Genomic DNA, 13864 nt, shown 5'->3' on the forward strand with positions numbered 1-13864 from the left:
CCAGCTACTTCATTAGTACAATAATTACCTGTTCTATGAGTACAGGCAACACTCATGTCTGCCATCCACAGACGAACCAGCGTTACTTCATTGGCATCTTCCAGAAATTATCACCCTGCAATCAAAGTAAGATAGAACAAACTGAGAAGAGTACATTATAAAATGCAAGTCAACCTACAGTGCTTCCCCCCATTTCAAGTCACAAGCTTGGGTTTGCAGATTAGTCTCTTGCAAGTTTTACTACTTCTCTTCTAAGTGGTGGAAGATTCACTGGCTTGGAATGGACTGGAATGACTTAGTGATAGGTTGCATGGCTTATGGATTCTCATTCCTTTTCAATGGTTCACTGCCATGTTAAATCCATAAGTTGAACGACAAAATTTACTGAGGACTAAACAGTAGCACAATGCTTTTGTTTTGTTTTTAGTTGGAGGTCTTCATGTCTATTACATTCAAGAGCATCTTTTGAACTTCGTGGCTTTACCTGAGTCATAACTTGCCACAGGTTCTGCCACATGTGCTAGATATCCCTGTAACGTAGTGTCAAACTAGTCAGGCATCCAACTAAACGTCAAGTTTGCAATGGCTTGCTTCAAACTCCCAATAGCCGAGATGGTATTTGTCAATCTAAACCAATTCCTGATTTCACAAGGCTTTTATTTTTATAATAATAGTATATGCAGCCTGTTTAAGCATCTTCACTGAAAGATACTGGGCACAAAATATCCCCTCCCAACCCTACTTCACAGTATTTTGTCTAACAGCGAGCTGCATTCTCACGTCTTTAGGTTCAAAATCAGTGCCATAAATGCTTTTATCCAAGAAGAAATGTTGAATTTGGAGAACTTCTAATGCATTGAAGCTTTTCGTTTCCTTTTTTTTTTTTTTTTTTAATCTAGACAGCACTTCCATTGCCATGACGTGCAGCTTGTCTTACTGTACTAGAGGAAGACAACTTGATTCAATTTTGACTTAGACTGAAAAACTAGTTTGCTTTGCTTACCATCTTTGCTGTTTCACAGGCATTTGATGCTTTAAATCAGCTGTGGAATGCTGAAAGTTTCACTTGTTTTTATGAAGCCATAAGCCTTTGAGAAGTGGAGAGAAAGACTTCCTTGCTTATCTTATTTTCTCCTTTGGAATCAAAGATGTTCCTTTAAAAGTGAAACACTACAGAGTTGCAAAAATTTGAAACAGTATGAGTAAGCATCGTTTTGCAGCTTCTTTGATGGAATTGGTCAAACTTTTTATTTTTTACTTTTTTTTTATACAGTATTCTGTAGCTGACTTACAAGTACATGGTTCATTTGAAGGGGACATCTTTTTAAATTCCCCATGAAACAGAAGGAAGGCAAAAAAAATAGTATTATCCACTTGCTTTTTCATTCAGGTTAATTGAATGATATCCTCTATTTTCTTTACACAAGGATCTGAAGGCATTTTGAACTGGGAACACTGACTTCAAATTCTAGACAAAACTGAACTTTGTGTGGAATATCCCCACCACCCTCCACATCACAATCAATACTTTAAGAATGAGATGCTGAATATGTAGAACAATCCAGCTCCATCCTAGATGGTTAGATGTTGTGTGGAAGATCATAAGAACTGCTTATTCCATTCATGAGGGAAGTCAGATGGGAAGCGTGGCATTTCAGGGAAACTTTACTTTGAAAATTACAACACTAGTACACAGCTCAACTTTTATACATTTAACATCTGCCTTTTGAAAGAAATGTTAACAATTTTGAAATGAAATTAAACATTGGTTTAACTTTTCTTCACAAAAGCATAAAAGTCATGGAGGGGAAAACTTAACAGGCAACAATAAAAAAAAGGTAAAAACAACTTTTCCTTTTAGTAGTCCTCTGGTAGTAAAGATAGAACAACTTCCACTTTTTTTTTTTGTTTGCGAAATTATTTTTCTTGGTCCAAAAAATTTAAGAGTGTTTTTAGTATCTGCTTCTGCCTCCACCTCTGTCAGATCTGCTTCCGCCACGGCCACCACCTCTGGGTGCTCCGCGGCTTGAACTACTGTATGAATCACGAGGCGGTGGATAGCCCCTTTCCATGGATGGGGGAAGACCCCTGTCTTGTCTTCCAACACGATCACGGCCACTTGAGTAGACATCACTTCTGCTGCTTGAGTAACTTTCTCGGCTTCCATATCCATCACGTGTGCTGCCGTAATCATCATATCGACTGCTTCCACCATAAGATGGCGGGGGCCCTCGTGCAGGTGGAGCACTACGTGAGTTACCTGCAGGGTCAATGGTCAGGTAATATGGCAACACCATAAGTTATATATAACAATTTCAATCTGAATTTACAGAACTGCTGTATTAAATGTTTACTGTTACTCTTTTGTATGTATCGAGATGCTCTTTATACAATCTGCCATGTTAAGGGTACTTAAAGTGGGAATTGAGTATCAGGCAGTGAGTGGATTTAAAGACTTTGAAGGAATGCAGACGGTGTTTATTCAGGCAGGCTCTTTACTGGGTATTCCAGAACAGCTTGTTACTTTAGAGAAGAAACTCAGACATTTTCCAGAGATAGTTGCAATTCTGAACTGTAGACTTTGCTTCTTTAGTTTATAGCTTATTTAACAAGACGATCAAATGATAACCAACAACTGCACTTTCACTGTAGGGGAAAAAAGCGTGCCACTTCCCCCTAAAACACGAGCAACCTAGTAAAGTCAGATTTTAATGACACCTGTAAAAATTACTATGTGAACCTCAAAATGAATTCTTACCATAACTCTCATATGAATCTCTGTAGGATCCTCCACTTGGATGATCTGAGTAGTCTCTGTCACGCCCGCCACCGTATCCGTCACGATCACTGTAAGAGGAAAGACTACTGAGACTTAGTATAAATCAGCTGGACCACAGCAAAAATAAAAGGACATGGACAAAAATCCAGTAGTAGATACCTATAGCCCCTCGAGGGGTATTCATCACGTGAACTGGAATGACCATAATCACGATATGCATAGTCCCGTGGAGGTGGCGCATAGTCTCTTGTATCCCTGGAACTGGGATAATCTCTACTCGAGTAACTACAAAGAACAAGAATCGAGTTGTTAACTACATGTCACATTTCGAAACAATCGGGTATCAAAACTCTTCTTAGAAGAATTTAAAATTAAGCCAAGCTAAATTAGTAAGAAAATTTACCCGTCTTTAGTGCTGTAGCCATCATCTCTTGGAGACATGTAGACATCTCTTCGTGATGGCATCGGTTCTCTGCGTGGAGGACCACCATAACTGTCTCTCCCACGTGACACAGGAGCTTAAGAGAAGCAACCCAAATTTTAGAATTTAACCAGTGCTTAACACACAGAACACTCCTCAAGGCAGTATTAGCCAAGTATTAGTAAACTGTTTACAGTGATTTAGGAACACCATCTGCAGTTTACCTTTGCAATAATTTACATTTCTGCTTGTATAGTTTTAAAGCAGCACTAACAGGAACATCTTTAGAATCACACTAAATTATACCAACAGCTACAAAGTGGTGTAAATAAGAGAACTGACAGATTAGTAAAGAGAATGCACTAGTCCACAACAGATTTAACTTAAAAAAATCAAGGATTTGCATTAGTTTCTGAAGACTAACATACTGCAAGATGGCTGACTAAGCAATAATGTAGTTTATCAAGTTCTTACCTCGTCCTCCCATACTACTGCTACGCACTGGTCCTGAAGGTGCAGATCTTTTAGGTGGAGGGCCTCCACTTCGTGGAGGTGGACCTCTCTTCATGGGAAGTGGTCCTCGAGAAGACCCTAGAAGGGTAAGCCACACACCTCATTACTTCTGTAGTACTCATCTATACGCCCTTAAAAGCCTGAACTGCAATAACTGCTGTTACCACTACCATGTCATCAACAGCAAACCTCTAATATTAGGCACCTCAAAACCCCTTTTTCTTGTGTTTTGGCCACTACTAGATGCTACTGGCAGAATTGAGAGCATGCCAAATTAACTCTTTCACAGCTTAAATTCCTTTTAAGAATTGTCTTACAGAAGTGAACTGAAAGCCACAGGGTGTGATGCAAGGGAGAAAGAAAACTGGTATCTGTCATCACAGCTTAAATGCTGAACAAGTTACTGTCCTCAGAAGACAAAAAGCCACCTGGGAAGATGTACTAGAGAAGATCCTACATAAAGAGGGAACAGAGGTACTGTAGGACCTACTACACAGACTCTCCAAGAATGGAGTTCTCACTATTTCTATCTTTTCCCCCCATTACACCTCAGGTGCTGCTTTATTTTTAAATGACTATTTTGATACTGAAAAGTCTCTAAATAAAGATATACCTAAGTTAAAGAATATCCAGTATCAAGTAGCATATTACCCCCCCCCCCACTTCAGAAAACTTCAACTTAAAACACTGTAACAAGTAACATTTAACTTCCCTAATTGCCATTGTGACCCAGAAGGATCAGTCATTTAAACACCTACAGTTTACTGAGTTTAGACCACTTTCTACATACAAACAGAAGGCAGTTCCCTGTCCCTGGTGGAAGAGAATCACTTTTTCAACTTGAATACCAGAAAGCTTCCTTTCTCACGTGCAGGGCAGGAGTTTTGTTTTTCTTTCATAGCCAAAAGTCAGGTAGAGTGTTAGATGTAGAAGGGAATCTTCATATTTGAAAGCCTTTTTCTTAAGGTGTACTTGCCCAATCAAAATTTGACTCAACTGCCGAGATCATTATTAAAATGATGAAATGTGAACAAGGAGTGCACTATTCAGCTCTTTGACTTTTCCAGTAGGATTATTGTCATCTTCCAATGGGATTGTCTTGTATGTTGTCCAAGTATATAATGAGATAGGTAAATACATACCCAAGTGACTCCCTCTTGAAGGTGGTCCTCTTGCGCCACTTCCGCCTCTTCCACCTCTAAGGCCCCTGGGAGGACCTCTGCTTCGTGGAGGGGGTGGCGGCCCACGCCTACCACCACTTTCAAAGGAGGGCTTGGTTGCTTGTTCCACTTTAATTGCTTTCCCATCTAATGACTAAAGAAGAAGCTGCTTTACTTATTGCTCAGTCATGTTTGTATTTCTTAAATTAAGCCCCTCTTGCTTCACTATTATAGGGCTTCCATTTTATAAAGTTAGAGCAACTCTAGAACAGATTTCAGTCTTCAGTATTAGTCCCCATGTACTCAGCAGCATGTTGGGCCTATTTCTACAGTACTTCATTCTTGTTGTATTGATGAAAAATACATAGCAGCATCGAAAAGGATTTTCAGTCAAAACAAGTGTCCAATGACTACGGCAGCCCCATGTCATTTATACTGTAAATGAAATATGATTTATGAGTTCCAATTTACTTCCAATTGCCACGAACTTTTGTACCAAACTGACTGCACCAGTAGTTACAGGATTAAGCTGAAGGTATCTTAGCTTCAGTTGGGGTTTCTGGCAATGGGGAGGCCGTTTAAGTACATTTGCTTGATGTCCTGATTAAACGGTGATCACTGAAGTATTTAGAAGTAATTTCAGCATCTACAAAGCAGACTGAGTATGGTAATTCACCCCTCTTTTCTACTGTTTCAAACTGGGTTTTCAAAGAGGTGACTGCCACAAATTACTCTTACTTGCTTTTGCAGAGGGGACTTTTCTTTGAAGTGTATTTTCTGGAGCACAGACCTGCAGTAACAGGAACTCCGCAGCCAGCTTATTATACCTCAAATATGAGCAGGTAGTAAGACATATTGAGTAACTTAAGTTTATCAAATTTCTGTATCGCCTTTCAGACACCTCACATTTGGTCAAGAGAACAGAGTCAAAATCAAAAGCTCTGCTGAAGTTGGCTTACTGCACATCCATCCTGGCAAATATGTTTATTTGCCTTTTTTTAAAATATCTGACTCTGCTACAATACTTAATGAATTAGAAGGGAAGTGCTGTTAATTGCACTTCTTTACTGCAATAATGGTCAAAAACTGACTGCCAGCAGTATGTTACTCTTGACTGTTTTATCTTGGTAAATAATCACCAGCCATCTTCTTCACTGAGATCTCCCTTTCTGAAATCATCCACTCTAGTAGCTCATGTATTCTGCCACCAGAGTTGTACCTATTGTTTGAAAAACCTGTGTATATCCAAAGGTCTTGACATTGTGAAAAAAAATACTAGCAGAAACACACTGATCTTGTCTTTGACTTAATAGAAGTCTTTTAATTATATGAAGTTTCTCAAAAACACATCTGGCATGACAAGCTGAAACATTCCAGGAGAACGCATTAACACCACTAATCCCTGGAACTTAGTTTGTATCTCATAATTTTGCCATCACATCTCGTATCTCAGTCATCCTTCTCAAAACTGGAAAAAGTAGGCTTGAAGCCTTAAACTTTGCCATCACAACCGCTGCTGTCCTATTTCATGAGAAGTTCCCGACAGCTTGTTTGATTTTGGAAACCAAGTATCATCACTTTTCATTACCATGGGGTTTTGAGTATCTGGATGCCAAGTCAGTGTGTTTTTTTGATTCACTTTTTTAAATGTAGGGAGCAGAGTTTCACCAATGATTTCTACTATTTCCTTATGTCTTGAACCCATGCATCTCACCAAGGCAAAACACAGATTTCTTTTCAAACTGCTTTCCAGCAGTCCTGAAATCCAAAAAGTTTTTTAACCCAGAAGGCATTTGTGAAAGCTTGTCCTATTTTAAAGGAAGGGAACATTTTCATGTTATCAGTTTTCAGGTCAAGTAGAGAGAGGTCTGATCTTAATGAACAGATAAAACTCAGACAAGCCATCTCAGAATAAGGAATTGTTTTTCCGATGGGCCCAAAGAAAAAAAACACTGTCAAAATGAACTGATTAGTTGGTGTTTATAATCTTGAATCAGTGTTACAGCAGCATTTGTAGTATGGTGCGGGCACCACTGAGTGGCATCACCTTAGTACTAGAATGTGGGGAAGTCTACTGAACAATCATCTAAGGCTAGTAGTAGATTTGAAATCATAATTAAAAACTCCCACATGTGAAATGAACAACCTGTACCATTTTGTACTGTGCCAGGGAACCTCAAGCAAACAATTAGAGAACTGTCCTGCAAATTGCTCATTTTCTGACAAAGAAGTTAAATGTAGTGTATTTTGAAAACTTCAATGGCCATAATTTAAGAGCTCCAAAGAAACTTGCATGAAACAGCAGCCTAGCATCACATAGGGTTTTCCTCTCAAATGGAAGATTTCATTATTGATGCTGCAGTGACTCCACCATGTTCTTTGACATCACATCATGAAGGCTTCCTTTTGCCAAATACATTCAAGAACTGAAGATAATTTCCTATCAGGCTGAGCTGCTGCTTATTTTATCAATTCTTCACCAGAAGAATGGGAAGTAAGTTTCTGATGATTAGAGGAAGACAATCTTCTCTAGTGCTGAGTACAGTTTAGACCGTCATTTGGGTTGTCGTATTTGCTTCCAGTATCTCAACACACTCCAGCTGGCTTGGCAGCTCTTCAGTTGGAAGAATGGAATGCTTCAAATGGAATTTTATCTCTGGCTTGTCCTGTATGTTTCTCTAAGGTCATGTTCTCTTTAATTATAGATTTTTTTTCCCCTTAGGGCTTAAGACCAGAAGATCACAACAGCCTGCTTCACAGAATGTTCAATACATGCTTGGAGTATTCACACTTGTATTTAGATATGCAGGTCCATTTCATGACATCAGGATATTGACTTTACTGCCATGCAATTAAGGTTTTTCTGAAGAATTCACTCTAAGATTTTTACTAACATTTTTTACTAACGTTTTTACTGTGCTGCTCAGGCTAAGATTGATCCAATTCTGCAGAGAAAATAATTTTAATTGAAAAAATTGCCCTTCCCCCAAAACTGTTCTCTTCTGACCTTCAGGACTAAAATTTTCAACGAACAGGCATAAACTAGTCTCTGCTTGCTTCATTTTAAAACAAATTCTTTAATCCTTTTCTTCCCTTCCCCCCTCCAAACACAGCAACTGCAGATACACTCTTGCAGAAGTCATTGAAGTCAGCCTCTTCTACTGGCTGCAAGTTTAATTTTTCTTTGGAATGACAGAATGAGCTACACACAGGCCACGCAGAACCTTCTCCCCTGCCTAGACTGTAACTTATTCCTTACAGATTGCTTGAACTATTTATTGTCTGCACAGTACTTCTGCTGCTGTGTCTTTTGAAGTGCCTGGAATTTTCATTAGAACTCCAACCCATCACTTCCAAATGTGAAGAGAAGCTTCCATTTCAGACAGATTAGAACGATCTCTTCCCACAGCTTTCCTCAAGCATCACTCCTCTTCAGATCTAGAGTACAGTCTTTTTGAAGTACAAGCATCACTTATTGTCCAGAAGGCTTTCTCAAGACGAGGACGAGAGGCTACCTCCCAATAATCTTCCACATCTTCCATATCCATGATTAAACCATGCTAGACCACTACAGAATTGGAATAATATATAGTAATACCTACAAGGTTTATGTTAAATGGTCATTCTTGGTCAAATCCTGAGTGAGAAAGTTCTTCTCATACTTCGGTGTTCAAATTTCAAAGCTGATGGAAGCATGTTTAGGCTTGCAGCTCTGAAGACAGAATCCATTAGAATGATGACCCACAAGGCAATACCTTCTAGCAGTTCTTGAGTGATGCATGTGGTGCAGTCCGAAACAGACATCTCAGACAAGCATTAAATCTCATTTAGCTACTTTACTGAGCATTATTTGCATGAATGTTTCCAATGTGATCAAAAAGATTAGTACTAAAGATCTAGATCAGTCGGTGTTTTATTTTCAGAGGCATTAAATGAAAATGGTGCACTCCACAAACAATTCCTACGACAGTGACTAAACTCCTTTCAGTCTGACAGTTAGTTTTTGGTGCTTCAAGTTACCATATGTGAGGGTTCAGTGGAATGATTAATTCAGAGGAAATCAGGGTTTCAAAACTGCAGGTAAACAGGTCTTCAGAACTGTAGCAAACTACACAATGGGAGGTACATTTAGTAACATGCACACCTTTAAGGATGTTTAGACCAGCAACAGAAAGGACCTTATCTGACTTGTCACTCTCCACCTTGAGAAAAATGACTAACTTGTTTAAAGAGGAAGCAAGCCTCTGAAGAAAGCAACACTAACCATCATGAGACTGTCCTCAAGCACACAGGAACTAAGAAACACACACAGCAGACACAAACCAAGGAATAACTACATTTTACTATATGCATTCTCAGTGAACACTAGAAAAAGATTTTTTTTATTGCTAGAAGCACAAATACTTATATGCATTACCTATGGACTGCAACAGATATTTTTCTTTCAATTCAGTATCTTGCACCAACAGCTATTAAAAACCCAAGTATTATTCAATCATTGTTAAGTAGAGGCTTTAACCTTACAAGAAAGCACCACCAGAAGCACTGCTTACAGAAAGGCCGATTCAGCATGACCTTAACACCTGACCTGTTCAGATTATGCATTAAAGACCAGAGACTGAAAATCAAGTTAACTGAGATGACAGCTTGCACTGTCTAAAAAGACAGCATCTCTTTGAAGATAGGCTGCTGTTGACTATTAAGTTACAGACTTGCATCTATGTTTTCAAACACATCCTGAAAAAGACACAGATCAGAACAGCTTGTTGAAGGAATTTACGTTATCCTGATGCTAATCTCAGAAGTTTTTGCTCCATATTTTCAGGTTTTATTTTCTTTTAAAGCCATTAAATACATATTAGTTACTTAGTATTTTCTCTAGTAAGTCATATAGTTCCACTGTAGGGTATAAACAAGCAATTCAATTGCTAGTTAACTGCAGAACTATTTCACAGTAACTGGAAAGATGCTCCACATACATGCCAAGCGGGTTGGCGATGCAACTCACATATGTAAGGACACCTATAAATTAAGGGTGCATCAATGCACCACAGAGTAGGGAAGTCAAATTAAACCCATGTTAAGGGGAACATTCATAGTTTTCAGGTAAGTCACTTCCCCAAATTGTAATTTCTACAGCACTACATTCAAATACAATAATAAAAAAAAAAAAGCATTATACAACATGATATAGTGAAGAGCTGTCTACTAGAAAATCATTTATCACCAATTGAAAAAGAAAAACTATGACTGACTGATGGTCAGGCTTCACTTTCTAGTGTCATATCCAGGATAAGGAAAACATGATTCCAACTTCATGGAAGCTCAGAAGTAATACATTTTGACAGATTTAAAGCTATGACTTGCCTCCAGGATCTTCTAGCGGATTGTCTTTCCCAGTGTTATTATTAGTTAATTTACTCCATAGATCAGTATTTCTGGTTAGTAGCAACAGCAAAGTGTGATTGATCTTAATTCCTACCTTTCCATTCATGTCTCTGGCAGCATCTTTTGCATCTGCTGGACTCTCGAACGTTACAAATGCAAACCCTCTGGACTTGTTGGTTTCACGATCTTTCATCAAGAGGACTGTGGAAATAAAGCTTTGTTATTCTTTTTCTGTAATTAGGATACAACACAGCCTTTATTTAACCTTCAAGCTCAGAACTTCTTAGAGGACGTGAAGGTATCATCATCTCAGATGATCAACACCAAAGAGTCATCACAGCTAAGGTTTTTTTAATCTTACAGGTTTTTTTTGTAATTGTTTTTACCTTCCACAATGCGTCCATATTTGCCAAATACAGCCTCAAGGGCTTTTTCATTTGTCTCTGTGTTCAGGCCCCCGATGAACAGTTTTCCAGGACGATCTGCTTCAACCATTTTGATGCTACGAATGACCTATTAAAAGCATACAGCTGTCATTAACAAAACATTAAACTAAATGAGACTTCCAGACAACCCCATGGAATATTCAACTTTCCTCAAACATTCAAGGAAGTTTTCCTTGAATGGGACGTCAAGTAAGCGATTTGATGTATAATGGACAAAAAAAAACAGAGTAATAGGCTAAGGCAAATAGCTATCTCAAATAGAGTAAGTCAACTTTGAGAAGTGAAGCAAAGCACTTTTAACGTCAAATAGTATTGGTGAACGTGGAAAAGCAGGTTTACTGCCTTTTTGCCCTTGATAACAACTCTAGGGCTTGCTCTTAAGCCCTGCCACAGGTTTTCCAATAAATATACCTTTTGCATCAAGATAAAACCAAAGTACTTAATTTAAAGCCAGGTGGGCCAATCCTCCAAATTAAGCACCACCATTTACATTATTTTAAGAACATCGAGGCTACGTCAGTCAGTCTTGGCCAAGAGAACACAGCAGCCTGAATGGATGCCACTCCATCACTGCAACCCTGCACAAGGAGGCCTCGGCTGAGGGGAGTGGGGAGAGAGCAGAACAAAGACAAAGCAAAGCAAAGCCTGGCAAAGCGCCTGGCGCCTGTGGCCGAGCGTTACCCGCTCGCCTGCAGGCGGGAAAGCCCGCAGCGGGGCGCCGAGACAAAGCAGCCCCCTGAGGCGGGGGCTGCCAGGGGCCGGGCCGGGGCCGCCTCAGCCTCACGAGCGGCGGCACAAGCCGCGGGGGCCGCCCCCTCCGTGCCCCACGGAGCCGGGGAGGGGAAAAGGAGGAGGAGGAGGAGGACAAGGAGGGGGGCGGCAGACCCTCGGCGCTCTCCACACACCTCCACAAAATGGCGGCCACCTCCGGCGGGGACTCGGCTCCCCGCCGGCCCCACACGACGACCGCCTGGGCGCTGACCCGAACGCGCGGCCCGACCCCGTATCCCCCATCCCTCCGCCCCGGCCTTCTCGTATCCTCCCCGGGGAGGCGGCGAGCCCGCGGCGGGACCCCGCGCGGAACCCCCCGCACCTAAAATGGCGGCCGCAGCGCGCCCCGCGCGCCTGGGACCCCCCCGCGGCCCGCTGCGACCGCGCTGCTCCCTCAGCTCGGCGCTGCGCGGGGCGGGCGGGCGGCCAGGCCCGGCTCCACCGCACCTCAGACCCGATGCGGCAGCCTCGGGGAAACCCCGGCTGCCTCACCAACGCACCGCGCCGCCGCCCTCCGCGGCCGGCCCACAGGCGGCGGCGGCGGGACCCCGTTATCCCCGCTGCCCGGAGCCCTCCGGAGCCGCCCGGCGCCACTCACCCCCGCTCCCGCCGTGCCGCAACTGCGCAATGAGGGCGAACAAAGGCGCTGCGGGCCTTTATAGCGCTGACGTCACCGGCCGGCCGGGGCCCCGGATGCACGCGGCGCCGGTGAGGAGGGAGGGGGGGGGGGCCGGGGTCTCCCTGGGGCCGCCTCAGCCTCCGCGCACCGGGGGCACCGCGCTCGGGGTGCGGTAGGAGCGGGGCGGCCTCGCTGCTTTGGAAATAAGTCCCTGTGAGGGTCAAACGCGGTGGAAGTGTCTGTGTGGGAGTTCAACACTTGGAGCAGTCTCAAGGCTCTGTTAATTAATATATGTGTATGTCATATGGCAGGCGTATGGCAATGCCCCTTCCTCAGAGACTTAGGGTGACCTGAAACAAGCCTGGTTTAAAATGAAATATATTATTCACAACACGGATTTTCCCACTATTTCAACTACCTCCATTTTTAATTATACCTGAAGTTGAATGGTGGCTATTTTGCCAAGTAAATTTGATAGCTGAAAAGTTGGGAAGAAGTCTGTGCATACAGAAATTCGCTAGGTTTCCATAGCTTGCATTTGTGTTTCATCTAAACTGTCAGCGAGGCCTGTTTTCGTAGAGTCACCACAGTATAAATATCATTCAGTCTTTTAACTTAAAAGCAAAAATGGATTTTTCTGTTACCTTCTTAAAAAAAAAAAAAAAGGTGACAAAACCAAAAGGGAAGTTGCCTGATTGTTTATTCTGTGAGGTTGTAAACCGGATAGCTGTTTTGTAAGTGCTTTCTCAATTTGTTATCTTTTACAAAAATTCAAAAAGCGTAGCTGGTTGCCAGGATTACTAATGTCATTCCTACTCTTTGCAGATCCCTTAAATTGATTCCTACAAGATGCAAAAAATAGGGAATTGTAGTTTAATGTTTTAGGGGGTTCATATAATTCCTAACTCATCCTTGTACATTGAGGGAATGGTGACAAGATGTATCACAGTAAATTAATACACCTGGTTCCTATACTGAAATCCTACTAGTTAAAAACCAGGGAGCTCAGAACCTCACATGAAGCTCCCTCATCTCAGGTTTGAGTAATAAATAGGGTGCCAGTGGCCAGTCCCTGTGCATTCCTAGGCATGGATTTGCTGTGCTGCGGGATGTTAACTGTGAGGAGCCAGTTTCCAGAGCCACTCCATGTTCTGGTACTGCGTCGGCATCAGTGGCATCAGGTCCCCAATGGCTTTTCCTAGGGCTTCTCAAAGTAATCGGAAGGGGTGGTATAGTTTTCCAGGCCGTGTTGTCTTGTGGCAGTCAAAGGAGACAAAGAATAAGGGTCCAGCTGCACATTCTCATCCATTTTCTTAGCACTTGCCCAAGCCCTCTGTGTCTTGTATTCACTAATGTGGCATTCTTCAGACTGTTCTTCCTCAGAGGTGCCGCAGAGTCCACAGACTCTATTCATTCTGCCCAGTGCACTTACAGTCACATGGCTACATAATTGTCACATCCTGATAAGAGAACACCAGACCCTATTCTTATCTTCAATTTTTCAGTCCCTTCTGTTCAGTTACTGACATTCAACTGCCCTATGTGTTAGTGAGAGCAGAAAGCAACATTGCTTCAGACTACCTCATAGATCTGCTGAGAATACAAAAGAAGGTAGCGCTCAAACACTCTGGACTGCAGTATGTACTTAAAAGATAACTTTTCAGCATAGATGCTACAAGTTTCTGGATGATGTTACTGTCTATAGGAAAAGGGAAAGATGACCTTCTGTAACTCATGCAGAAGGGCAGTACTTTGGATCCTCCTTTG

General features: G+C 41.8%; 1 protein-coding gene and 1 non-coding gene across 4 annotated transcripts; both read right to left on the minus strand.

Annotated features, from left to right (window-relative positions):
- Window positions 1-874: 874 nt before the first annotated feature.
- Window positions 875-12108, minus strand: RBMX (RNA binding motif protein X-linked). Of its 3 annotated transcripts, none has more exons than XM_032196572.1 (9): window positions 12077-12108; window positions 10648-10774; window positions 10356-10462; window positions 4856-5027; window positions 3675-3791; window positions 3183-3297; window positions 2939-3064; window positions 2759-2862; window positions 875-2260 (listed from the first exon to the last, which is right to left on the minus strand). In XM_032196572.1, exons 2-9 carry the CDS (start codon window positions 10754-10756, stop codon window positions 1953-1955), a joined length of 1158 nt encoding a protein of 385 aa, XP_032052463.1. In that variant the 5' UTR covers window positions 10757-10774; window positions 12077-12108; the 3' UTR covers window positions 875-1952. The 3 variants fall into 3 exon arrangements, with proteins under 3 accessions (XP_032052463.1, XP_032052465.1, XP_032052464.1); XM_032196574.1 differs by having other exon boundaries at window positions 1648-2260; window positions 2759-2847; XM_032196573.1 differs by lacking the exon at window positions 12077-12108 and adding an exon at window positions 11971-12036 and having other exon boundaries at window positions 1648-2260.
- Window positions 10531-10602, minus strand: LOC116494643. Its single transcript, XR_004253890.1, has one exon. It is a non-coding gene; the product is annotated as a small nucleolar RNA SNORD61 (small nucleolar RNA).
- Window positions 12109-13864: the final 1756 nt, after the last annotated feature.

Source organism: Aythya fuligula, chromosome 13 (assembly GCF_009819795.1).
Source record: "Aythya fuligula isolate bAytFul2 chromosome 13, bAytFul2.pri, whole genome shotgun sequence".
Lineage (NCBI taxonomy): Eukaryota > Metazoa > Chordata > Aves > Anseriformes > Anatidae > Aythya > Aythya fuligula.